A 24595-nucleotide genomic window follows, 5' to 3' on the forward strand; every position below is an offset into this window, starting at 1 on the left:
GGAAAAACAGATTTTATACAAACAAAAAATGTTGTACACATCAGACTTAGTTATATAATGTGGACGCTTTTCTTATTGTTGCATCCCTACAAACTATTTCAAAGGTAGAAAATAAACTCAGTTTTGCATTAAATTTTATCCACTTTTATTTATTTACGTATTTTTTTTCTCTTTAAAATCATAAATTAGACTGATATCTGCAATCACAATCTATGAAATGAGTGGACAAAAGCATTTATAACTATAAAATCTGTATTTGAAAAGATGCAACTGTTTTATGTAGATGGGTATGACTTTTTTTATTGTCTTTATAAGTTGCATTCACATCATTAACAAGGGCTTATGAGCCACAGTGCAAAGTTCAATTACAGGCTCAAGTGAAACAAGTATTAATGAGGAAGAAAGTGAATATTTGATCTAATAACTATTAAAAATCAAAAGAAGGGTTATGTTACACCATCTATGGTGTGGCCTGCAGGAGGCCACGAGATGTAAAATAGTTATTAAATCGACTGAATCTGTGACAGTTCTGTGTCACGTGGTGTGGATATTAATGACAAAGTCAACTGCAAAAGGGAAAATTGTTCTTTATTATTTATTTCTCTACATAATACAAAGTCATTCACCAACACTTAAATGACATCAAGTACAGATTGGATAAAAAAAAAAAGAGGAAAGTTTGTGTCTAAACTGCTTCAGTAGTTACAGAAATGTTCCCTAAACCATCAACCATGAAAACATTACGACAGTTTCAGTTACTTGTACGTGTTTACGTAAAGGAATGTTACAGGTTTTTTTTTTAAAGCACAGTAGATGTAACCGGCACCATTATTGGTCAGAATCAAGCAGCTGGCAGCCATTTTATCTTTGCTCCCTTTTAATATCCAACTGGTCCCTTTAAATTTACCTCCAGTTGGTTAGACGGGGAAACATCTGTGCAGCGGTTTAGTTACAGCGGCTGCACATCTGACCCAGCTACCAAGACATTCATTTCATTACATATAGTACCATCAGCATAGTACTGTCAGTGTTATCATTTTAATGCCCTGCTCCTTCTTGTTTTATTTAAAATGTTCCCAGTGTTGGTCTGCAGCTCCTCCAGCTGACTCACTGACGCACGAACACCGATGGTCTGTTAACCATCACAAACAGAAATATCACTGGTCCAAACACAGCATCTAAATTATTTTCAGCTCAGGTTTATGGAAATGTTAATTGTGTTTCAAGCAGTTGCTGTACAGATACACAGTAATTCAGCAGGTGAAATACGGAAGAAAAGAAAAACAAGTTGTGGTTTCAAACAGAAGAAAAGCAGCTTCACGTTGATGATGATATGATATAACTGTAACGTTTATAACTCAGTTAATGTCTTGCTTTATTTAACTCTACTAACAACCTGGAAACAAGAAATGCACAGTTTCCAGGAGAGAAAATGCTGGTGACTATACTTAACACTCTAAAGGTGCGAATATTTCTGCTACGCGTGTGCAGCACGTGGATCTATCTGCCCAGTACGGTGGCCAGCAGGGCCATTCGGATGTACATGCCGTTCTCCGCCTGACGGAAATACGCCGCCCTCGGGTCCGAGTCCACCTCCGCACTGAGAGGAAAAACACAAAGGAAACGCGTGAGAACAAGAAAGTTTTAGCTCATGTACAGTATGATGCAAAGAATTAACAAGGCTAAAGTAGTGCACAACACCATGGTCAATAATTTCACAAGTATTTTTCAAAAGGATCATAAATAAAATGTGAGGAATTTTTTTTTTTTTTTTGCTTTTCTGTTTTATTTTCAGTTGCAGTTTGTATGTTTAGGAACCAAAACTACTTGGTTAGGTTTAGTAAGAGATCCTGGTTTGGGTGAAAATAATAACTCAACGTTGACCGAGGGTTTCACACGCGACACAGACAGGGGCTTTCTGGCAGGAAGCACTGAAGGCAAACTTCTGCAACGTGTGAGCCACTTCAAAATATGAAGGAATGTCAAGTACAAACGTCAGCGTTCAGTGATCAGATCTCACCTGATCTCATTGACTCTGGGCAGCGGATGCATCACCACCATCTTCTTTTTAGCCACAGTCATGATGTGAGGAGTGAGGATGAACTGACCGAAACACTGAGAGAGAGAGAGGAGAGGAAAAAAACAGAGTCAGTAATCATTTACACACATCTCCTGTTTCTACATTCAGAAAACGCCACACAGCTTCTGATCTCACATCACAGGGTTTCTGCAGGTTTCAACACAATTTAAGGCCTATTTCATGCCCATAATGGCAAAAAATGATTGTTAAATAAATCTCGATGAAATCAGCCAATCCAGTTACATAATGTGAGACCACTTAACTTCTTTTGTTCTTCTTTTAGTGTGATCAATACATATTTTCCACCAAAAACGATGAGACTGAATTTAATATAACTTTATAAATGTGAAGTTAACTTCATAAGACCTGTCAAAATCTAAAATACCGCTCAGTAGATTTTAGACTTTTTATGACACAGAAACCCTCATTAGAAAAACTGAACTGTAAATTTAAGATTTTAGAAGATTTAATTTTACAACTTCTGTTTAGAGCTGCATCAGTGATGAAACATGCGTTTACTCACAGCTTTGTACTCCTCCTCAGATGCAAATCTCTCCTTCTGGATCCTCGTCATGTAGAGGACGTCTGTCTCAGGCAGAGCTTCTTCAATACTGTCAAACTCCTCCTGCAAACACGGAAAAATACACAACCTTATTTAGTCAGAGTGTGCATCACTTCTGTTTGATAAAACAGAAACTTACATTAAAGACCTTATTCTTTAGGTTTGTTTTCACACTGAGTTTACATCTGTCATACTGTTTTATCTCGGTTTGTTCCCCACCTGTTTGATGCCCTTCGAGGCCACGTAGCTGATGATCTCTGCCGGCATGTGGAGGTTCTTGGGAGCCACGTAGCGCAGTGTGATGCGGTACTGTGTGAGCAGTTTGGCGAGGGAATGAACCGTGCGGCCGTGTTTCAGATCCCCGACCATGGTTATCTGACAGAAAACACACACATGAAAACATGAGACATGATGATCTGCTCAAACTAAAAGCTGAAAACTGGAGTATTAATTATTCTAAATGTTAGATTTTTCAACAATAACAGCAACGTGGCTGTTGGAGGTCTGTGTGTGTGTCCCTCACCGTCATGCCGTTGACCGTCCCCAGCTCCTCCCTGATGGTGAAGACGTCCAGCAGCGCCTGAGTCGGATGCTCCCCGACGCCGTCTCCAGCGTTGATCACAGGTTTACGACAATGACGTGACGCAGTCTGAACGCCACAGGGGGAGACGAGGTACATGAGAATAAAAATAATGAAAATCTCCTGAGCAAGAGAAGTTGTGTGACTACAGAGCACATTTACAGTAACTGAGAGATTCATAAGTTTGGATCATTTTAATGTCACTTAAGTCGTTTCAGCCACGTGGGAGATGCTGAAAGATTTTAGCCGTTCGTTCTGTTTGCTGTTGCAAGACAGTGAGATGAAGTTGAAAGCTGAGTAAAGATTATGTTCGACAAATGTAATAACAAAATAACAAAATGCAGACTAGAAAAACAGTAAAGAAAAACCTGCAATCTATGCATTTTTAAAAAAAGTGTCTCCATTACAGTTTGTCCACCAGAGAGCGCTGAGAAGTTCATTCTTTTACCTGTAAAATGTTCCACACTGTAAATACATCAGAATTATTTAAGAAATGAATATTTAAGAAATCCTTATCAAATATGTTTGCTCATGTCCCTCTTTTATGTAAAATAAATAAATAAAAATAACACTGGCTGATAAAGGTTAGCAGATTTTTTTAAGTCTAGACACCAGTTAAAAAACAAATGTACTGTAAAAAATATTTATCTTAAAAAAGCCACCATGACTTTAACATGTGTCCTTTTTGCCACTAGAGGACGCCAAAGCTTTTTACACTGTACACCTAGTGGCTTTAAATTAAACTAAATTTAAACTCAAGTGAAAAAGGCAGTATTTTAACAGGGACTGTCGCGGTCTTCAGATCCAAAGACAATATACTGCTGAGTTTGGGTCCACATCGGAAGAAGAATCTCTTGTTTTAGTTCATATCAGTCTTTGAAACTGAGAGCTTCATCAGGGTCATGTCTTGATCGTTTATAAATGATATAACCAGATGAGATTACATGAATTAATTTATGGACAAGTAATAGGATCATGAAATCTGACTTAAAAAATAATTAGAAGCCAGCAGGAGAACTTAGGAGCAGGTGTGATCAGGCTCAGTTTATTTTAGAAAAGCCCTTCTCTAACCCACCTCTACAGCTCCAGGCGTCGGATGTCGGAGCACCAGGACGTCGGCGTAGCAGCTCATGGTCTGGACAGAGTCGGCCAGAGATTCTCCTTTTTGTGTCGACGAGGTGGACTCGCTGAAGTGGACGACCGAGCCGCCCAGACGCTGCATGGCCGCCGCGAAGGAGCTGCTGGTGCGAGTGCTGACCTCGTAGAACATGGACGCCATCACCTTACCCTGGACGGTCAAGAACAAAGAACTAGTTTGAGCTGGGCTTGAGACAGACAAATTCTAATCTACTGTCAGACAGGAGGCGTTAAAACTTCACTACAGTGTGTTCCAAAAACAAACTTTCTGTGAATTGCCCAAACCTCATTTTTGTTCACCAAAACTTTAAATTCTAGTGTTTTCAAAGTCTGTTTGGTTATGTAGTGTGACTTAAGAACACTTCTCAATGAATGCAGATGCTGTTAGCACAAAAATGGTCCTCAAATATTCTGAACTCTCCCTTTAATGTGCAGTATATACTCTTTTAATTCAACACCGAGCAATAAGATGAAGACCTTTGTGAGGAGGACCCACCTTCAGGATCTCCAGGCTTCGTTCCTTCTGCACCAACAAACGCAGAGTGTGAGCGACATTAAACAGGTGAGAGATCTGAAACAAACAAGAAACACACAAACTGAGAAAACTTAACGACGTCAAAGTGGCGTCCAAGTCTGAAACATCAAACAAACTTTTATTTTGCCAGTTAACACAAGGTGAACTTTACCTGCTCTTTGCTGAACTGTCTGACAGACAGGATGTGCTGGCCCACCAGCAGGTGCAGCAGAGGAGACATCTGGAAGTGGGACACCTGTCCAGCAGGTATCGGTCCCGATCCTGACTGAGGGGACAACAGCCTGGACAGGGGAGGAGGGTGGCTGTAACCGTCACCCAGACCGCTGGGTGGGAGCATAACCATCTCTGCAGAGAGCAAAGTGACACCACGTACAATTTATCACTAAAATACAGTATAATACAGTATAATACAGTACACAGAAGGCAGATAATAGATTTAGTAGAGTAATGGATGTAACACTGCATTATGGGAGTTGTAGTACCTGGTGGTAGTCCGGGATCAGAGGAGCGGTGGATGCGAGGTGGCAGCAGGTAGCGGCCCTCTGCAGTTCGTCGTGGGCTGGGTGCTCGGGTTCGGACCGGACCTTCCCGGGGAGGAGTGGGACGCGGATGCTCTGGAGTCTAAACCACAAGAAACACAGCAGGGTCTCTTATTTCCTTTTAACTCTTCAGTTTGAATCAGTGTTTTCTTTGTTTGTATTAGTACTGTATCCACTTTAAAATACCCTGGGACTTTCTTTAACAGGTTCAGAAGGAGTGATGGAGGCAGAGGACCAGGTCTTCACATCTTCACCGTAACCTGGAGGTACCAACACCTGAGAGGGAGACAGAGAGAGAAAGAACAGCTTTAAAAGACATCAAATTACATGATACATAAAAAGAAGATATTTCGTGTATCTCCACTTTTATTGAGTTAGATTATACGTGAACAAGTGCTAATAAATATTATTGTGCAGCTCATCACCTATTATTTTCCAATTTTCCAACATCAAATGGCAACATAAGCAACAATCAAGTAGCCACCATTATGGGCCGTAGACCAAGAGTCACATAATGCTGCGCCCCACGCTGCAGGAGTTTTGAGCCAATTTAAAATTTAAACCTTGCAAGAATCAGTAGATAAATCTGGGCCAGACCTCGGTCAGTAGCCAAGTTCAGTCCAGATTAAAACACTGACGTTACCACAGCAAGCAGACATGTTCTGCTAACAGGAAATGACTCAAGATCACATGAGATCGTGCTCTCTCTCCTCTGGCACAATAGTCTTGATAATATCCTGTGGTGTGCATCTACTTTCAATAACAAGAAAGAAATGACAGCTGTATGCCTATGTGTTTCAACAAAGGAAAATAAGAAAATAATAGAAAAGTTCCAATTTTAAACACCTTCACAACCATTTGAGTACAGATTTGACATTGACAAGGAACACTTGAATGCACCATGAAGTCTTTTTGCTTGTTTGACAGTAGAAGACAGATGTAGCAGACCTGCATGGAGACTCTCAAAGAGAAGCAAACGCTTGAAAGGTGTTCATTTTGGATCCTGCTGCTTCATCACCTCATCAGCTTTAGAGAACACTGACAAAATGATTTAAAACGAATATCGGCCGATAATCATAGCTACCATATCAATCAGAGCACCTTATGTAAAAGCAAAATCCTGAAAACAATGGTAAAAATATCCACCAAATGATAAAAATGTTCACTATAATTTATAAACCAATAGTTTATTACAGCATGTTTGGCTTATGAGCACAAAACAAGAGGCTAAAATAAACGTGTGAGTGTTTGCTGACCTGGCCATCGATGTAGGCCACCTCTCCTCGCAGCACCACGCGGCGGACTTTACCCTTCACCTTCAGACCCTGGAACGGCGTCCACTTGGACTTGGTGAACTGCATGGCCTGAGGAATAACCCACTCCTGCTCCAAGTCCACCTGACAGACACCAACAGACAAACAGACGACTGATTAAATAATTCAAATGGAAGTGTGAGCATGTTTTTTTCTGATTATGTATAAAGCAAATATTCCTGCGTCGGTTTTGGAATAAAACGCAGCATAAAGATCAGATTATCACTGTGTGTGTACCTCCACGTAGGTGTTGTCCTGGGCTGGCAGATTGAAGATCCTGCGTGGGTTGTCGTGAAGACGCCTGATGATGTCATCCAGAGTGAGACGTCCGTCGCTGACGGCGGTCAGTAGCAGCGGCAGCATCGTTTCCAGGCCGGGGTAACCTGGAGGAGGATGATCACCGTTCTTCTCCTCCACAGAGTGGGGAGCTAAAACACAAAACAAAGGAAAATATAAATATAACCCTCACTTCAACTAACAGATCAATAATCAGATTGGTCTCTGTTAGGTTACGGACCGTGGTCTGTGGCGAAGCAGTCAACGATGTCCAGGTTTTCCCAGAGAGCCTCCATGTCCTCTCGTGTTCCCAGCATGGGTCGGACCTGCGCCCGTCCGTCGCCGATCTCCACCACGTTTTCCTCGCAAAGGAAGAGGTGATGAGGCGCCACCTCACATGTGACCTGGATGCCTTTTTGCTTCGCCGCTCGGATGATCAGGATCTGAAAAACAAAAGTAATAAGTTTAGTAACGTCCACAGCAGAACTGCAACGATTGGTCGATTGAAAGAAAATGAGTTGCCATCTATTTTGCTAATCAATTAATCATTTTAGTCTTATTTTTAGATAAAGTGGAGAACAATGCTGAATCCAGCTTCTTAAATGTGAAGATCTGCTGCTTGTCTTTGTCATTTTTGACAGTAAATGATGATTAATTAATCATGAAAATGCTGCAGCACTCGCCCACAGGGATGCTGGGCCGGTGAAACACTGTCATAGATTATTGAATGTTCAGTTGCCAAGTGCACACAAAAACCTTTAGACAAGAACACCAATAATCTCCTCTCCTTTTTGATACTGTAGCTCTACAAATTCTGCACCATTTGATTTCTATAATATTGATAAAAAATGTTAAAACAGAATAATAAAACAGTGTTTTACCTCCTCCTTCTTGGCCACGTGGCAGATGTGGACGGGCCGCTGGTAGAGCTGAGCCACCATGAGGATCGCAGCCACCGTCTGCTTCTCAGCGTGAGCGACAATCGGCATCTGTTTGGGCCACTTCTCAAAGTGCTGCAAACAGAAAATGACAGTTATAGTTCAGTTTAGACATGGAGGAAAATTCTTCCACTGACATTATGCAAGAATTAGTCAGCACAGCTAAAACAAGAAGCCGGTGAGGTGCATTAATCATGATTAGATGCTGACTCAGTAATGTCACACTGAAGAGAAGCTCTCTTCCAAAACAGCAAATCTTTTCTCCCAAGACAAATTATTTAATTTCGACTCAACAAACAGGCCTGATGGACCATGAATCACACCAAACCAGTTTTAAACAGGATTTTTCAGGAATTTAAACTAATTTAAAAGGTTAAACTACAGTCGGTTTGTTTGAGGACACACTGTGACTCAGCCCACCTCCATCCAGAGGGAGACGTTGTCCATCTTCAGGGTGGAGTACGTGTCGTTCAGGTACATCTTCAGCCCGGCAGCCTGGCTGGCGATGGTCGGCAGGATGGCGGCGTTGTCTGAGGCAGCGCCCACGTACAGGGCGTAGTCACACCTGCAGCCTGCTTTGGCCAGCTGACGATACAACACAAGTTTTATTTGTTTGACTTCACTTAAAGAGAATCAGATATGCAACAATGTTGTCACCATCTGGGCGGGATAAATGAGACAAACAACCGAACAGGAGAGAAAACGTGGCCGTACCTTCTGTACCAGGGCCAGAGTGCTGGGGTCAGTGATGGCAGGGTTTGTGTTGGGCATCGCACACACCATGGTCACACCTCCTGCCAGAGCAGCTGCCGTACCAGAGGAGAAGTCCTCCTTATGTGTGGCTCCAGGCTCCCGCAGGTGAACATGCACATCGATCAGACCTGACAATCAATCACAGATAGAAAGATTTAACCTTTTTTTAAAAAAATGTATACATTTTAGCAGACAGCAGGTATAACAACACGCACACAAATATTGTATTTAAATCTCTTGTCCTGGTTTTGATAATCCAGTACCATTTATTACTGATAAAGGAACCTTATAACTGACATTTGGATCTTTGGATTTATAATCTTGGTGTCAAATTTTAGAATAAAACAAATCCAACACTGAAATACATCCACATGTAAGATTTAGTAAATTCAAACTTTTCATCATTGTGCAGGGAGCCAGGAGCATTTCTTAAAGTTAACTCAAGTTTTATAAAGTAAAATTAAATAAAACTAGTGAAACTGAAATGCCCTCAAGTATTTTAATGAAATTAATTAAATACTTAATTTAAAAAGCCGCTTTCGGTGTTGATAATTATTGACAATTATGTAAATTTTTAGCCTTTTATTTAAAAGTTGTTCTGGTTTGCAGTGTCATCTAATTAGTTTCTTTGCTACAAAAGACCTGATATTATTAAAGTCAAATCCCCCACAGTCAGTCAGTGACTCACCAGGCAGACGGACCAGCGTCTGAGACGTCATACTGTCGACGTGAGTCTTCACCGGTGGAGACCGACCAATCTGACGAAGAGCCTGAAAATGCATTCGATTCATGTTACTTATGATGCCAAAGTTTAAGAACAAAAAAAAAAGAAGAAGAAATGAAGCGAATAAAAAGTAAAAAACAAAAAAACTGTTTCCTACCTGGACGAAGAGTTTGGTGCACTTGATGTCGATGATGAGCGGGACAGAGTAGTCGACGGCCATGCGTCTCGTCCTGTAGCCTTTGGTGACGAAGGAGGAGAGCCTGCGGCCGCCGCTGTTCCTCATGGAGAGGTTGATGACCAGATCGAAGTGGTTTTCCTCCAGGTAGTTCATGATGCTGCGCTGCTTCTCTTTAGTGGGACACTCGCTGTCGTCCTCCTCGAACGGCCAATCCACCGCTGTCACCTGAAACAGAGACACCGATAGTATAATATTTTTCATGCTGAGTCATGGTTTGTCATCTTACTATTCATATACTGTTGTTATTCAATTTATAGGCAACATGGCCAGTTTATAACACTGGGTAGCTGGTGGCCAGTCACAAAAGCTTCAGAAACCCTTTTCCAATCCAATAAATCTGGATTACCAATATATTTTTCAGGTATTAAGTGCAGACTGTTGTTGTGATGAAACAATCAAAATATAAGATGTATTTTCAGTTACCTTGACTCCATGTTCTGTGTAGAAATCTGCGGTTCCCAGACTGGCGTACAGGTCGTAACCCAGAGACTCCAGAGCCTGAACGGTGGGCAGCAGCTCACTCTTGTTCTGGAAACACAAACACACACAATCATAAATGATTTGAGCTGGATTTCTGCCTGAGTCATGTCACACAGATTTTCATCTGCGACGGTGGCTGTTAAACAGTGAAGAAAACATCTCCCATGATCCCACGCTACATCAAACTACATCTTTTGTTATTATTTTAATGAGAGAGACCCTGAGCAGCAGAATTTACATGTTCTATCTTTAAGAACCATCTGTTAATCGCAATGCAAGACTGCAAACCTTCTGTAATGTTCCTCTGTTTACTGTTTATATATCTTCCACCAAGAGGCATAATTTTAGCTGCCAGCTGGATCAGCTGAACTCAACATCCACATCTGCTAAATTACCAACTCTTGGCTTCAAGATTCATCAGTAAATTTCTAATTAGAGAGTTTACTGCTGATGTCAGTTGCGTCCTGAAGGTACCTTGTAGCTGCCGATGGAGAGCAGGATGTTCTTTTTGGGGATCTTGAAGCCGGTGGACAGCATGGCTTTCAGGTACGCCTCGTATCTGTTCTCACCAAAACACGCCACCTCACCAGTACTGGTCATCTCCACGCCGAGCACCACGTCGGCTCCAGCCAGTCGAGAGAAGGAAAACTGAGGAACCTGGAGGACACGTGATGTACAGTCAGAAGGAACACGTGGCACATAGACAAAAAAATATGTCTGCTTTGAGTCGGCTCGGTTACCTTGACACCGACAATCCCTTTTCCTCTCATTAGGCCAATAGGCTCCACCTCCTCTCCCATGATGGCCTGAGTCGCCAGGGCAACAAGGTCCACACCCAGAGTCTTGGATATGAAGGGGAAAGAGCGGGAGACTCGGACGTTGCATTCGATCACCTTCAGTTGGTCATCCTGCAGAAAAAGCAAGGCATCATCACACCATTAGATCAGTCATATGAACAGTGAAAAATAAATTATTTTCTAACATAGGTGTGTTGTTTTTGACCCCTAGCTATGATGACGTAAGATGACGTCCTCGTTCTTAGTCCCACCCACAAAGCTCTGATTGATAGACTGTTTCCCTGGGAACCAGCTCACAAAGGGCACAATGCTAAAGCTTTTTGAATTACTGCACAAATCTTAGATGTGGGCGGTGATTCAGACATCTGAGGACTTGCTTGTTTATAATTAGGCACCCTGACCCTGATGAAACATGAGTACGCTACCCAACAACAACGTAAATTATCTTCAGTTCTAATAAGACTGATGGCCGATTTCCGAGTCCGATCCATATTACTATGGCAGTTTCCAGAGTGATCGTCACCTTGGCAATCAGCTGCAGGTTGAACGGTCCGGTGACCTGCAGCTCCTGGCCGATGGCGTGGACGATCGCCTTGATCCTTTCCATCGTCTTCTGGTTCAGGTCTTGGGGCGGTGTCACCAGCGTGGCGTCGCCAGAGTGAACACCGGCGTTCTCCACATGCTCAGACACAGCGATGGCGATCACTACCCCGTCGCAGGCTACAGCGTCCACATCGATCTCCTGGAAAAGGTTACAGACACATATTGAACAACCTGATGAGCTGATCTTACTAAACTGGAGCTAAACGTCAACAACCACAGGTCTTTTTTTCTGACCTTGGCCTCCTGTATGAATTTGGAGATGACGACAGGGTGCTCCTTGGACACGGCCACAGCGTTGCTCAGGTATTTCTCCAGGTCGCTGTCACTGTAGGCGACGTTCATGGCCGCTCCGCTGAGAACGTAGGAGGGACGAACCAGGCAGGGGTAATCCACAGACTCACAGAACTTCACAGCAGACTGGAGAGGAAAAAAGACATGGAAAAGACTTCCTAAATTTAAATGCAGAAAAAGATCAAACATCACGAAAACATAAAATGTATTAGAGAAAGTGAGCCACATACACACTGTTGAATTCATTCATTTAATTTCTTCATCGCAGTAAATTAGACGTTACTGTGTGACTCTGACTGAGAAGTTCACTTTTTAGATAAAGAAATAAAATAAGTCAGAGAGGTATTTATTTTGAAAGTAATGTGATTACATTTTCAAGCAGTTTCAAGCACTTTATCCAAAAATCCAAGGACAGTGTTTAAGGATTTCAAGCACGGTCAAAATGTTGTATTTTAAAACATTATTCTGTTGTTTGTTTGTTTTTTAACCTCAGTGTCAGACAGCTCCTTCCACTGCGGCTGGCTGATCCCGATGGTGTCCAGCATCCTGGAGAACTTGAACCTGTTCTCGGCGCAGTCAATGAACTCGGGCGAAGTTCCCAGGATGCGGCACTGCTGGCGGTGCAGCGACATGGCGATGTTGTTGGGCAGCTGACCTCCCATAGAGAGGATCACTCCCTCTGGGTTCTCCCTCTCATAGATATCCATCACCACCTGAGATACGAACAGGACAAACCCAAAACTGTTATTAGCACTACTTTTATAAAGCTCTTTTTGCTGAGACCGTGTCTGCAAAGTCTTTATTCAGCTCTATGGCTGCAGTTTGTCACGTTTTACTGGTCTAAGATGTATTTTACAGCTAATTCTATTCAGTATCACAACCAGCTACAACTGTGTCCTAAACCATTTATCTCACGTTGAAACATCAGACCTGCAGAATAAAATCTTACTATTATGATCATCATTCACTATCTTACCTCAAAGGAGATCTCGTCAAAGTAGAGGCGGTCACACATGTCGTAGTCCGTACTGACCGTCTCTGGGTTGTAGTTCACCATGATGGTCTTATAACCCATCTGCAATAAATGTGACAACATGAAAAAATATTGTTTAACGTTTATATGGTTTGTTTGTTGTGTTAACTAGCTGTCGGTCACATAAAGAGGTTCAGCATGACACAAAGTATTTCACTGTTGCAGCTGATACAACAGCTCAAACAGATGAAACCAATGATCTGCAGCATTATAAGAACACAGGAAGTACGACTGACCATCCTGAGCTCCGTGATGCAGCCGACTGCACACCAATCAAATTCCACGCTGCTGCCGATGCGGTAAACCCCGGAACCGATCACCATGACATGCTGGTCGTCGAAGTGCAGGTCGTTCTCCGTGCCGTGGTACGTCAGGTACAGGTAGTTTGTGTGGGCAGGCCATTCAGCCGCCACCGTGTCGATCTGCTTCACGACGGGCAGGATGGACCAATCGTGACGCAGCTTTCTCACTGCGAGCTCGGTGCTGTCAGAGATAAAAAAAAAAAAAGCAAAGAATGTTGATCGAGGGGAAATGAGTTTCCCAGGAGTAAAAATAAAAATGAAAAAACAAACCTCAGACCATCAGATTTTGGCATGAAAAAGAACAAACCAGTGATGAAATGCAAATACAGTTTATCTTTTAATACCTGCTGTATGCATTTATATTCACACAGGACAAGATCATCTCTGCACCCTCCATACTCTGGTGCTGAGTCACTGCAACAACCAGACTAAAAATAATACACAGGCACTCTGTCCTCAGGCACAGATTGTCTTTCTCTCTCACCTCTGCACAGCCAGAGCGATCTGCTTGTCTGAGAAGCCCAGCTGTTTGGCTTTTCTCATCACCTCTGGAGGCATGGCGCTCTCATCCTGGTGGGAAGAACAGCGTGAGCAAGGGATATTTATAATAAAGAAAAGACGAACGCCGATCATTTTCCCCATGTTCGTCTCCTCCTCATCATCCTCACCTGGTTGTACGTCTCCAGCAGCCGCTCGTGGTCGGCGATGTTCTTCATCTTGTGCAGGAACCAGTGGTCGATCTTGGTGAGCTCGTACAGCTTCTCCACCGTGTAGCCGGCTCTGAGCGCCGCCGCCAAAACGAAGATGCGCTTATCGGTAGGAGTCTGCAGCTCCTGGTGAGCAGAGGGGGCAAGAACAAGGTACGATGATTGAGACAAATAAGTGACGTGGTGCTAGTTTTTAGTCAGATAAAAGGTCCAGTCAGGCTCAGATGTATCATTACATGGTTTCAGCAGGGTCCAGAGGAAATCAGGTTGGCAGAGTCAGCGATCTCCTTCAGATCTTTTCTTAAAACTTTTCGAACCTTTCCTGATTTTCCTGAGTTTTAATCGTTTTTTCTCTATGAGCCAAACTGTTTTTTATAAATTTTCCTTTAAATCCTGATGATTTTGCAATTTGTCTGTTTTATTTTCCTGTCTTTGTGAAGCACTTTTCACTTTAAACATTCTGATCATGATCTACCTGTCGTCTTGTTTACAGTGTGCACAGAACACATATAGGTATCGGAAGTTTCAATGTTTCTTTTACCTTCTCAGAGACGGGTTTGATGGTGTGATCAAAGCCAACACAGTTCTCATCCACCATCCTCAGAGCTTTCTGGAAGGCCTCCTCGAAGCTGCGGCCAATGGCCATCACCTCACCTGTCGAGAAAAGTGCAGGTGAAGATCCACTTACTGCCACTGACGCTCTGCACTAATGTAGTTTTATAAACAGAGGGCTACGGTTGAGAACTCAGCAAATCACATTATTCGTTGAGGCAAAAAAGTGTAGAAGATGATCTCAGTGCTTCTTACCGACACTCTTCATGGAGCTGCCGATCTTGGTGGAAACCCTGAGGAACTTGCTCAGATCCCAGCGAGGAACCTTCACCACACAGTAGTCCAGACTGGGCTCAAAGTTGGCTGTTGTTGAGTTAGTAACAGAGTTCCTACACAAAAATACATTTATAGATTTTTACTTACTGAATTACACACTTCTAAAAAGTTTACTTTTTTCTATTTTATACTTATGTATGTGTGTATATATAGATATATCTCTAACAGCAAAATCACAACTCTTCTTTTTATGTACTTTTGTTTTTTTATTATTTCACACTTGCTTTGGCACTGTAAATGTCTGTTTCCCACACCAATAAAGCCCCTTTGACTTGAATCAGATGGAATAAAATAACGTCCTAACCACAGCAGCTCATAGCTCATGCCAATACAAGACCTGAATTTTAGAATTAACAACCTTTTTCTCAATATTAATAACTTTTTATATAGCAAATTCCTTGTTTTCAGCCCTACAGACACATTTTAAGTACATCCTTTTGTAAAAAGATGTATTCAAGCTCAATCCTCGGCCCTGCTTACAGAGTTTTGCTGCATTCTCTTTTTAATTTGCATGTCATCTGTTATCTTTAAAATGAGAGACGTACTTGAGTTGCGGCAGCGGGATTCCCAGACCGAGTTTAGCCGCCACGTAAGCCAGAGGATAACCTGTCGCCTTACTGGCCAGAGCCGAACTCCGAGACAGACGAGCGTTCACCTCGATGATGTAATACTGAAAAACATCAACACACACCAATTAGAACAGAATCTGGAGACTGATAACATTATTTTATGTATTTTTTATATATATGTTGTGTTCATACCTGTTCAGACTCTGGGTTAAGCGCGTACTGGATGTTACATTCTCCCACAATGCCGAGGTGTCTGATGACTTTGATGGCCGTGTTCCTCAGCATGTTGTATTCACGGTCGTTAAGTGTCTGACTGGGCGCCACCACGATGGATTCTCCGGTATGGATGCCCAGAGGATCAATATTCTCCATGTTACACACCTGAACAAGAAAAGCAAATCAAGTCACATTTATACTGTCAAGTATCATACGCAGGGATGAGCAGGTTTTTTTAGAATTGAAGACGCCTCTTGGACGAGAGGCAAAACGTAAAAATCTTCTTCAAAACATCAACATTCATCTCCTTTTCACTCACAGTGACACAGTTGTCGTAGGCGTCACGGACGACCTCGTACTCGATCTCCTTCCAGCCTTTCAGGGATTTGTCCACCAGGACCTGGGAAGTGTGGGCGAAGGCTGATGTCACCAGAGACGTCAGCTCCTCTTTGTTGTTGGCGAAGCCGGAGCCCAGACCGCCGAGAGCGAACGCCGAACGAACCAGGACAGGGTAGCCCAGACGTTCTGCAGCTGCCACCGCCTGGAACGAAAAACACGTTTAGACAAACTGAAAACAAAATATCAGACATGTTCTGAAGGAATGGAGGTGATGAATCTGAACTGCTTGTTTTTTATACATGAGTGCGTCTGCTCACCTGCTCCACCGACAGCGCTGCTTCACTCGGAGCAACGTGCTCATTGATCTCTTCCATCTTCTCCACAAAGATCTTCCTGTCTTCAGTCATCTCGATGGAGGCCACCGGCGTTCCCAGAACCCTCACTTTATACTTCTCCAGGACGCCAAGCTTGGTGAGCTCCACGCCGCAGTTCAGAGCCGTCTGACCACCGAATGTCAGCAGCACGCCGTCAGGACGCTCGTTCTTTATCACCTGAGAGTAAAAAAGGGGCAAGATATGCAACATGGCAATGTGCTCACGAGTTAACAAAAGGTTTGAATGAAAAATATCTTTTTTTAAGATCTAGTTTGTAGTTTAAATGCAGTTAAAAGTCCCAGTGCTGTTAAACTCCATACCAGCACTCTTTGGAAGTAACCGTTCTATAAATTGTAATACTGACTACTAATAAAAAGTGTTAGGAATTTCAAAACCCCACACATTGTCTCTTCTCTTATAATTTTCCACATTAAGTCAAGATAGTTCCTCCATACCTGAGTGACGTACTCCGGCGTGATAGGCAGGAAGTAAACTTTGTCAGCGAGGCCCTTGGAGGTCTGGACAGTGGCAATGTTGGGGTTGATCAGCACAGTCTGGATATTCTCTTCCTTCAGAGCCTTGATAGCCTGGAAACAAAACAAAATCATATCAGATATGTTGATAAAAAACAGTCACATCTTGTGGTCTACTTTAAGCTCACCTATTGTTCTGTTTGCAAAACTAAAACCTCCATGACGTCAAATGTCGGCTTGATTATCATCCCTCATAGACATCTAATTGGTCCTGCATCCCAAAATAACTCATTCATCAATTTTACATCAGATTATCCGCTCCACTCTCATCACCAGAAGGAATTACAGACAGACCTGCGAGCCCGAATAGTCAAACTCTCCAGCCTGACCGATGGACAGTCCTCCAGATCCCAGGATCAGGACCTTCCTGGGTCGGAACCCCTCCTCAGGTTTTGGGGAATTCGTGTAAGTGAGGTGGTCCAACAGACGCTGCTTCACTGGAAAAAATCACAAAAAAGCGTTGTCATTTTGATGCTCTTATTCACAGAATTGTGCACGTCTTTTCAACCAGTAGACAGTAGAAAACAATAAAACCAAAATAACAAATGTGTTGGCTGTCTACAGAAAGTGCTGATTGGATACATGACAGAGATACATAAAAGTTTCTTTTGAGAGAATATACTTTTAAAAACTATGAAATTTGTACCAGATTTGGTGGCCTTTCCCTCCTTGTGGTCTTTCACGGTGTCGATGAAGACGTCAAACAGGCTGACCAGGTCCGTGGGTCCGGCCATGTGCTCTGGGTGGAACTGAACACTGCAAAAACACATCACAGCATTGTTTAGTCACATATGAGGCACTGGAGCAACTAATTCCTGGTGAGTATTATCTGATGTGTCCCTGTTACCTGAACAGGGGTTTTTCATTGTGCACGATGCCCTCGTTGGTGTGATCGTTGGCGTTGGTAAAGAGGATGTCCCAGTCTTTCGGCAGGGTGTCGGGGTCGACAGCGAAGCCGTGGTTTTGACTGGTGATGAAGCAGCGATCTGTGCCGTTGTGGATGCATGGCTGGTTGTGGCCACGGTTACCGTACCTGAGAGATGAGAGAGAAAAATACACTACTGGATTTAAAGGTTTTACATCAAGAGAGCTCAAAACTTTCTGAGGTGTTAAGCAGTGTGGAAAGTTTGGGAAACACTGAACTGAACCAAATCTGAGGCTTCTGATTAATATCTGATCCTTTTTGTTTCACATAGAGCACTCTGAGTTGTCTTGTTGTTGGGATGTACTGTTCAAATAAACAAAAAGAAGGCACCAACTACGATGCCTTGATATTTCAATTCAAGTTGCCAAATGTCACCGTTACTAACAGAACAAAACACCAGCCCCCAAAATCCTCAATAAAAAGACCACAAACTGAAGCATTGTGGGAGTTCTGTGCAACAGCTGCTTCCACCAGTTCACATGCTACAATTACTAAAAGTGTGAAATGCAGGAAGCAGGAAGCAATAACAGCAGTAGATCTCTAGGTGGTTTCTTTTGAATGTCCCCAGGGTTTACTGCAAAATACCATCACCTTCAGTCTTTGAATACCTTTGGTTTTTATAACGACAAACTTCCCTGTTCCTGTTTTACATACTGCTTGACATGAGGTGAAATGTGATATGGATATCGCTGTATGCTTGTCTTGTGTTCTGTTTTTTTTATGTGTTATATCTATTCTAACATTTGACTTTGTCTTTCATGTGAACCTGAATGTGCTGCTGTGCCCTGGAAGAAGAGATCTAGTATCTCTAAGGGACTAAATAAAGGATAAATAAAATATAAAACGACTGAAACAGGCACTTTCCTCAAAATTAAAATCCTGTGAACATTTACAGGGTGACGATGTGCCTATCAAATTGTGTTCCAGTAAATGACAGACAATGCAACATGTTTACCAAACACAAATTCATGATGGCTTTGGACTTCCAAATAATCCGAAGGTCACTCTACAGGATTTTGAACCTTGATTTCCTACTCACCACCAGATTTTGGAATTGCAATTATTTGGCTTGCTGTAATTTCCCATTAAAGGGGGCTGTCTGACAGCAAAGCAAAGTGGTGAAAATACTCGCCTGTTCTTAAACTGATCTTAAATATGCGTTGCTGCAGACAGAAAGTTGTATAGTGTGACCAAAGCATGAAGAGAAAATATTGTATTGGGGTCTAAAAGTGATCTAAATATAGTTTCTCATAAGGATGCCTTGTGAACTACCTGTAATTTGAATTTCACTGCAATCCCACAATCCCCTTGTCTGTGGAGATGCCAGCCACATTCCAGCAGGGTAACAGAAACATTTGTGCCCACCGTGACCTTCACAGCGAGCCTGATAAAGCTCCATCAGTGGAGTCTCAGGGGAAAGAAAGCCTCCATGACCCCGCAGATGTGTCTGTGGAGTTCAGCGCAGCGAGGAGCCGGCCGCCTCGTCTTGCGTGCCGGCTTGTTTGTTTAGTCTTTTTCATAACAAGAGCGATCAGGCCAACACATGCAGGGGAGGACCAGACTGCTGAGAACAGCAAAAACCTGCCGTTCACACCACAACTCTCCCAAAGAAAGTGTGTGAGCACAAACGTCTGTGTTTCTAGAGAGAGCAAAAGGGTTTGAAGAGGTTCCCCGGTTCAGGTCACTGAGGACACATTTCTGTCTTTGTCCTGTTCCAAAAATCTTTTATAAGCTTGGAAAGAGACTGACTGAGCTCTAGACATGAGCACATACCAGCAGTTTGCTCAAAAATATCTAAAATTTAACACTTTGGTCCTTTAAGGGCATCAATTCATCAATCAATTACTTTAGCACTGTTTGAGAACTTGTTAAAGTTGCAGCAAAAATGACAGGTAAAGGATATTTTGAACAACTGAGAATATATTGCAAGAAATGTCTTTAAATTTTAATCATGTAAAACAGTTTGTTTGGTGACATTCATTACTAACGGAGTTTATAGATCCTTACTTCATCTTGTAGGTCTTCGATCCGATGACTAAAGAGAGCAGCTGGTGTCCGAGGCAGATACCGAAAACTGGTTTGGGACGTTCCACACAGACGACCTTCCTCACGTTGTTGATGGTGCTCTGACAGAGCTGAGGATCTCCGGGGCCGTTACTGATGAACAAACCATCAAAATCTACAAAAGACAAGGAAAAAACCCACCTGTTAGCACTGATGATCACATGACGACAACTGGGGGATAAACACAAACTTTTTAAAAGGTAGTATCCGGTGGTCATCAGCTTTTGGTTGCTGCAACTGAATATATGGTTGCAATTCTGAGCCACCTTATATTTTGAGTACTTACGACACTATGCAGTTATACAGCTTAATAAGGAAAATGTGACATAAGACAATGTTTAAAAGCTTTACTATGATAACCAAACAAAATTCTGCAGCTGTTGTTGTGTTTTTCACAGATTCCACAAAGGCAAATCTAGCTAATCACTGTTTGCTTGTTCATCTGTTCTCTTCCTTTCACTTTCTGTTTTGCTGGACATTTGTGCCAAATCCCACCACAGATCCATTGGCCCTTCTGCACCGAAGTCTTGGATTGTGGTTTTGTCAAATGAGACTGAGCTACTTTCACACACATGACATCCGGTTGTGATGTTCATGTGTTAATCAGACTCTTCACTCCGCAGTCAAACAACTTAATTTGCTTTGCCATTTTCTCCAAAGCATAAGCTGCTGCACATGCAAGTAAATGCGAGGTGAAAATTGATGCAAAGTGAAACTATCAATCTACATTGTCAACTTTAAGACACACCTTTATTTTGAAATTCATATGGCATGTCTGTGTCACTAATGTCATAAAATTGTCTTAAGTTTAATTTAGTTGCTTTTTGTGAGTTAACAGAGATGTAACTAAATGTGTTAAATTGACATATGATATTGTCTATCGATGGCATGAATCAAAATCATATCATGGCAGAAAAGAAAAGATAAAATATCTTTGGTTGCCAATTGGTCTTTTATTGTCAGCTCCAAGGGCACAGAACTTTTAATTTTGCAGCATCTAAATCAACAATAAACTACAAACTTGTAAGTCTTAACACTGATGAGAAAACAACTGAACAGTTTTCATAAGGGTTATGAAACTTTCTGGTACTGACACCACTTCTTTGAGAGATATATATTACATATATTTTATACATCTGTTTCCAGTGTTTTTCCACTTGAATCAACATAAGCTCATGTTGGAATTTCCATGAAACAAACACAAGCATAGCCCCATATTTTTATTAGATGTTCTGCAAAAGGTTTGGTGAAAACTTATATGATATTTTGCTCTGTATGTGGCAGTAAATGTGTGTGACAGACCTGCGCTGTTCAGTGGGTGGTCCCAGGGTACGACAGTAACGCAGGCTCCTCTCTGAGCCAGGCAGCGGATCTGGTTGTATTTGATGCCGCAGTCGACCACTGTGATCCGCAAACTGCCACTTGGGTTGAAAACTCTGGGCTCCTGGAGACAATCAGCCAGAATTTTAACAAATGCACTGATTTAAGCTCCTATTGGTAACAAATTACAGGTTATTATTATGGGGGGGGGGTGGGGGTGGGGGGGGTAGGTTACCTTCATGGAGACCTCCTGGACGAGGTTCCTCTTGTCTGGGTTATCAAAGGGAATACTGTCCTCAGGAGTCCCGTCCACAACCAGCTTCCCCAACATGGTGCCCTTCTCTCTGATCTTTTTGGTCAGGCGGCGGGTGTCAATTCCTGGAGATCATGGAGACAACAGATCATTTAAAATTTGCAGTTGAGGGCTTGCATTTTTTTTTTTTTTTTTGAAAAGCTTTACACCTTTCGAATTCAAATATGAAGTCAACTACATTGAGTTCTTTGTGTATTTAATTGTGCAATCTGCATTAATTTACTTCCTGTTAAAATTATTAGTATTGGTCTATTTAGATTTAGATTTAGATTTTCTGACCTTGTAATCCAGGGACTCCCTGCTCTTTGAGCCACTGGTCCAGCGATCTGACAGAACTCCAGTGACTAGGACTCTCCGCCAGCTCTCCAATAATCAGAGCTGCAGCGTGGATCTTTGATGACTCGAACCACTGAGTAAGACGACAAAAATACAATAAAACAGCTGCGTCATTAGTCTTGATTTAAGGCCTTTACTGCTGTGATGACTCAGGGTTCCCCTAAAGACATACTACACTCATAGACCCCTTCTCCTCCTTCTTTCCTCATCTTCCTAAACCATCTACCACACATCAAGCTTTCCAGTAACTTTAAGTTAACATTTTAAAAAGCTTAAGTAACTGCCCACCTTGCTGAGTCCAAACTCTCCCTCTTCGTCCTGCGGTACGCCGTAGTTGCCGACCAGAGGGTAAGTGAGGGTAAGCAGCTGGCAGCGGTAGGACGGGTCAGTGAGAGCCTCGGGGTAGCCCACCATGCCTGTCTGAAACACTGAACACACAAAATATTCATCAATTCTCCAGTCATGTCCATCACTTTCATGCATTCCGGACATGCTTTAACAACAGCTTTATGTGAGAGGTACTACAAGTATTTAACACAAACAGTATTTATTTATGAGTCACTTGCACCATAAGAAGATTGCATGAGAAGATTTTAATTTAGATAATTTTATTTTTGACATTATGTTTTGCAGTTATCACAGAGGAAACACTACCACATTTTTCCACAGGGGCCTCCAAAGTCAACAAAATATAAAATATGAATCCTTATATATCCTTGCAGTAGCTTTAACGTAAACTTAAGTAAAATGGTAACAAGTGGCATTTACAAGAAGACAAGACGATAATTAATTGTTATTTCAACACATTCATCTGCTAAAACATTCCAGAGATGGTTATGTAAAGCAGCACACAGAGTTGTAAAGATACTGAAATCAAATGCTGCTGTTTATCTGTAAGTGGATGTCCCAGAAGATGAGAGATGTCACGTGGTAGACAAGAATGCTACAGGACAACATCAGCTACACCAACAATTAATTGACATAATGTTAAGCAGACAAGTTTTGACTCAAGTTTATGGTCATTTGGATTCCTACTGCTGGTACTAGCAATCCTGTCATGACCATAGCACCCAGATGGGAGGGACTTTACCAGCAAAGATACATTCCAATCTATTGTGAGTAGTTTCTCCCGCCAAACTACAGTGAAAATTCCATCACTTTTAATTCGGCCTTGCTCATCGGCACAAGGACACGCATCAAAGGGCAAAGTTTGGTCTTTGATTAAATCAACATTGCCTAATCTTCAATTCGGCATGACTTGAGCTGCGGTTCAGCTTGAAAAAAGTAGGTCATGCTATGCTTTCTTTCTGCACATTAAACTGCCAAAACAGACCAGAGATGTTAAACAGCGGTGGTAAAGCAAGCAGATACTGAAAATACATTGTAAGTGTGCTGAAATGAAATGCTGTTGTTAATGCGCAAGTGCCATTTACAAGAAGATGAGAGACGTCATGGTGTACGCGCATGTCAACTGACAGGGTTATCTACGCCAACATTAAAATTGACAGATGTTTAAATGGAGTTTGGTGACACCTTCCTGTGTAGAGGAGGGTGAGTGTAACGTTGGGTTACGGGGGGTTTGGCGCTTTAATGTTATAACTAATCCAAGATGACCATCGTAGCAGATGAGGACAAAATGTGCAAAAGAACCAAAAACACAGAACCAAAAGTCTAACCTAAAGTTAGCTACTTACACAGGTGGATTTTGTATGAGCTAGTAGCTAGAATTGAAGTTGAGGTTATAAACGAATGAGCCTTTACTTCAAAGAACTTACCAACTTCTCCCGACACTGACACATCTGCACCAAAAAGGAGGCCTTTGAACGTCGTCCCGTCCTCCAGAATCAAGCTTGCCATCTTTGACATTTTACTCAAGCAGCTAATGCTAACAGCAGTACCCGGGAAACTGATGGATGATTCAGAGCAGTGATGAGCCCCGGTCTCCACGTGAAACTCACGCCGCGCGAAGAAGCAGAAGATGCAGATGAGACTCCGAGAAAACTGCCGCTGAACAGCAGATGTGACCGTCGAGCAGCTCTGCGACCGAGTCTGAATGAAACCGGAAAAGATGACGGAAAAATAAACACAAAAAACGACGTTAGTTGATTATTTTTCCGGTTATTCGGACGGGACGGTGCGGGAAGAAGGTTCCACACACGCCGCCAGCAGTGTGGAAGTCGGCCCATAGCCTCGACCGGTAAGTTTAACGTATTGACGCGCCGCACTTCCGCTAAGGAATTTCAAAGTAAAAGCCACGCTGAAAACTTACTGTAGGGTATGGATTGACTGTGGAAGTCATAAAAAAAGAAGATTCTGATTGACATTATAATAAGAAACTTTAAAATAATAATAATAATGATAATAATGACTTAGCATTTCAAAATAACATCATGAGAAAATAATATTTTGAGAACGTATGACATTTCTCATTATTTTGAGACAAACTTGTTATTTTGATATATTAAATTGTTATTTTGAGAATGTTCCAAATTATTTTGAGGTATTAAATTGTTATTTTACCTCAGTTCCAACCTTGACCTGTTAGCCACCTGCATGTTAGCCACCAGGCTTTGTGCCAGTCGGTTAGACCTGCCAGTCAGGAGCCTGCTAGCCATCAGCCAGTCCCTGTCCCTGTGGCTAGTTTCCCAGGTGATTGCCCTTTTGACAATCAGACAACGAGACTCCCCTAGAGTCTCCTTTTTTGGGGAACCCAACTTACCTTCAAGACAGGCCCCACAAGAAAGAGGGTCAAGTTGATATACAAGTTCCCTGTCATCCAGCTCCATTTCATCCAGTACCCTGGTCTCCTTTCTTCTGGATCTAGCTTTAA

The 24595-nt window shown here is 42.3% G+C and overlaps 1 protein-coding gene across 1 annotated transcript; it reads right to left on the bottom strand.

Annotated features, from left to right (window-relative positions):
• Positions 1 to 1359: 1359 nt before the first annotated feature.
• cad (carbamoyl-phosphate synthetase 2, aspartate transcarbamylase, and dihydroorotase) lies at positions 1360 to 23950 on the bottom strand. Its single transcript, XM_084736838.1, has 44 exons — positions 23541 to 23950; positions 22054 to 22193; positions 21709 to 21838; positions 21352 to 21494; positions 21099 to 21240; positions 19740 to 19911; positions 17655 to 17840; positions 17454 to 17563; positions 17102 to 17244; positions 16730 to 16861; positions 16218 to 16451; positions 15881 to 16102; positions 15538 to 15726; positions 15322 to 15446; positions 14696 to 14829; positions 14430 to 14542; positions 13850 to 14014; positions 13666 to 13751; positions 13116 to 13362; positions 12823 to 12921; positions 12335 to 12559; positions 11790 to 11972; positions 11476 to 11694; positions 10896 to 11063; positions 10630 to 10812; positions 10099 to 10203; positions 9595 to 9840; positions 9402 to 9483; positions 8675 to 8841; positions 8381 to 8545; positions 7904 to 8035; positions 7264 to 7465; positions 6984 to 7174; positions 6690 to 6830; positions 5620 to 5709; positions 5377 to 5515; positions 5046 to 5239; positions 4856 to 4930; positions 4298 to 4510; positions 3166 to 3291; positions 2862 to 3017; positions 2604 to 2705; positions 2021 to 2115; positions 1360 to 1600 (listed from the first exon to the last, which is right to left on the bottom strand). The coding sequence occupies exons 1-44, from the start codon at positions 23629 to 23631 to the stop codon at positions 1501 to 1503; spliced, it is 6702 nt and encodes a 2233-aa protein (XP_084592964.1). The 5' UTR covers positions 23632 to 23950; the 3' UTR covers positions 1360 to 1500.
• Positions 23951 to 24595: the final 645 nt, after the last annotated feature.

Source organism: Lutjanus erythropterus, chromosome 15 (assembly GCF_056507025.1).
Source record: "Lutjanus erythropterus isolate fLutEry1 chromosome 15, fLutEry1.hap2, whole genome shotgun sequence".
Classification (NCBI taxonomy): domain Eukaryota; kingdom Metazoa; phylum Chordata; class Actinopteri; order Lutjaniformes; family Lutjanidae; genus Lutjanus; species Lutjanus erythropterus.

Excerpts from the sequence above, each read along its gene's own strand:
- cad (XM_084736838.1), bottom strand. The coding sequence starts at position 23,631 with ATGTCAAAGATGGCAAGCTTGATTCTGGAGGACGGGACGACGTTCAAA. Across the intron at positions 15,447-15,537 it reads TTAACCCAGAGTCTGAACAG|TATTACATCATCGAGGTGAA; the intron begins GTATGAACACAA and ends GATGTTTTTCAG. Across the intron at positions 12,560-12,822 it reads TTGACGAGATCTCCTTTGAG|GTGGTGATGGATATCTATGA; the intron begins GTAAGATAGTGA and ends TTCGTATCTCAG.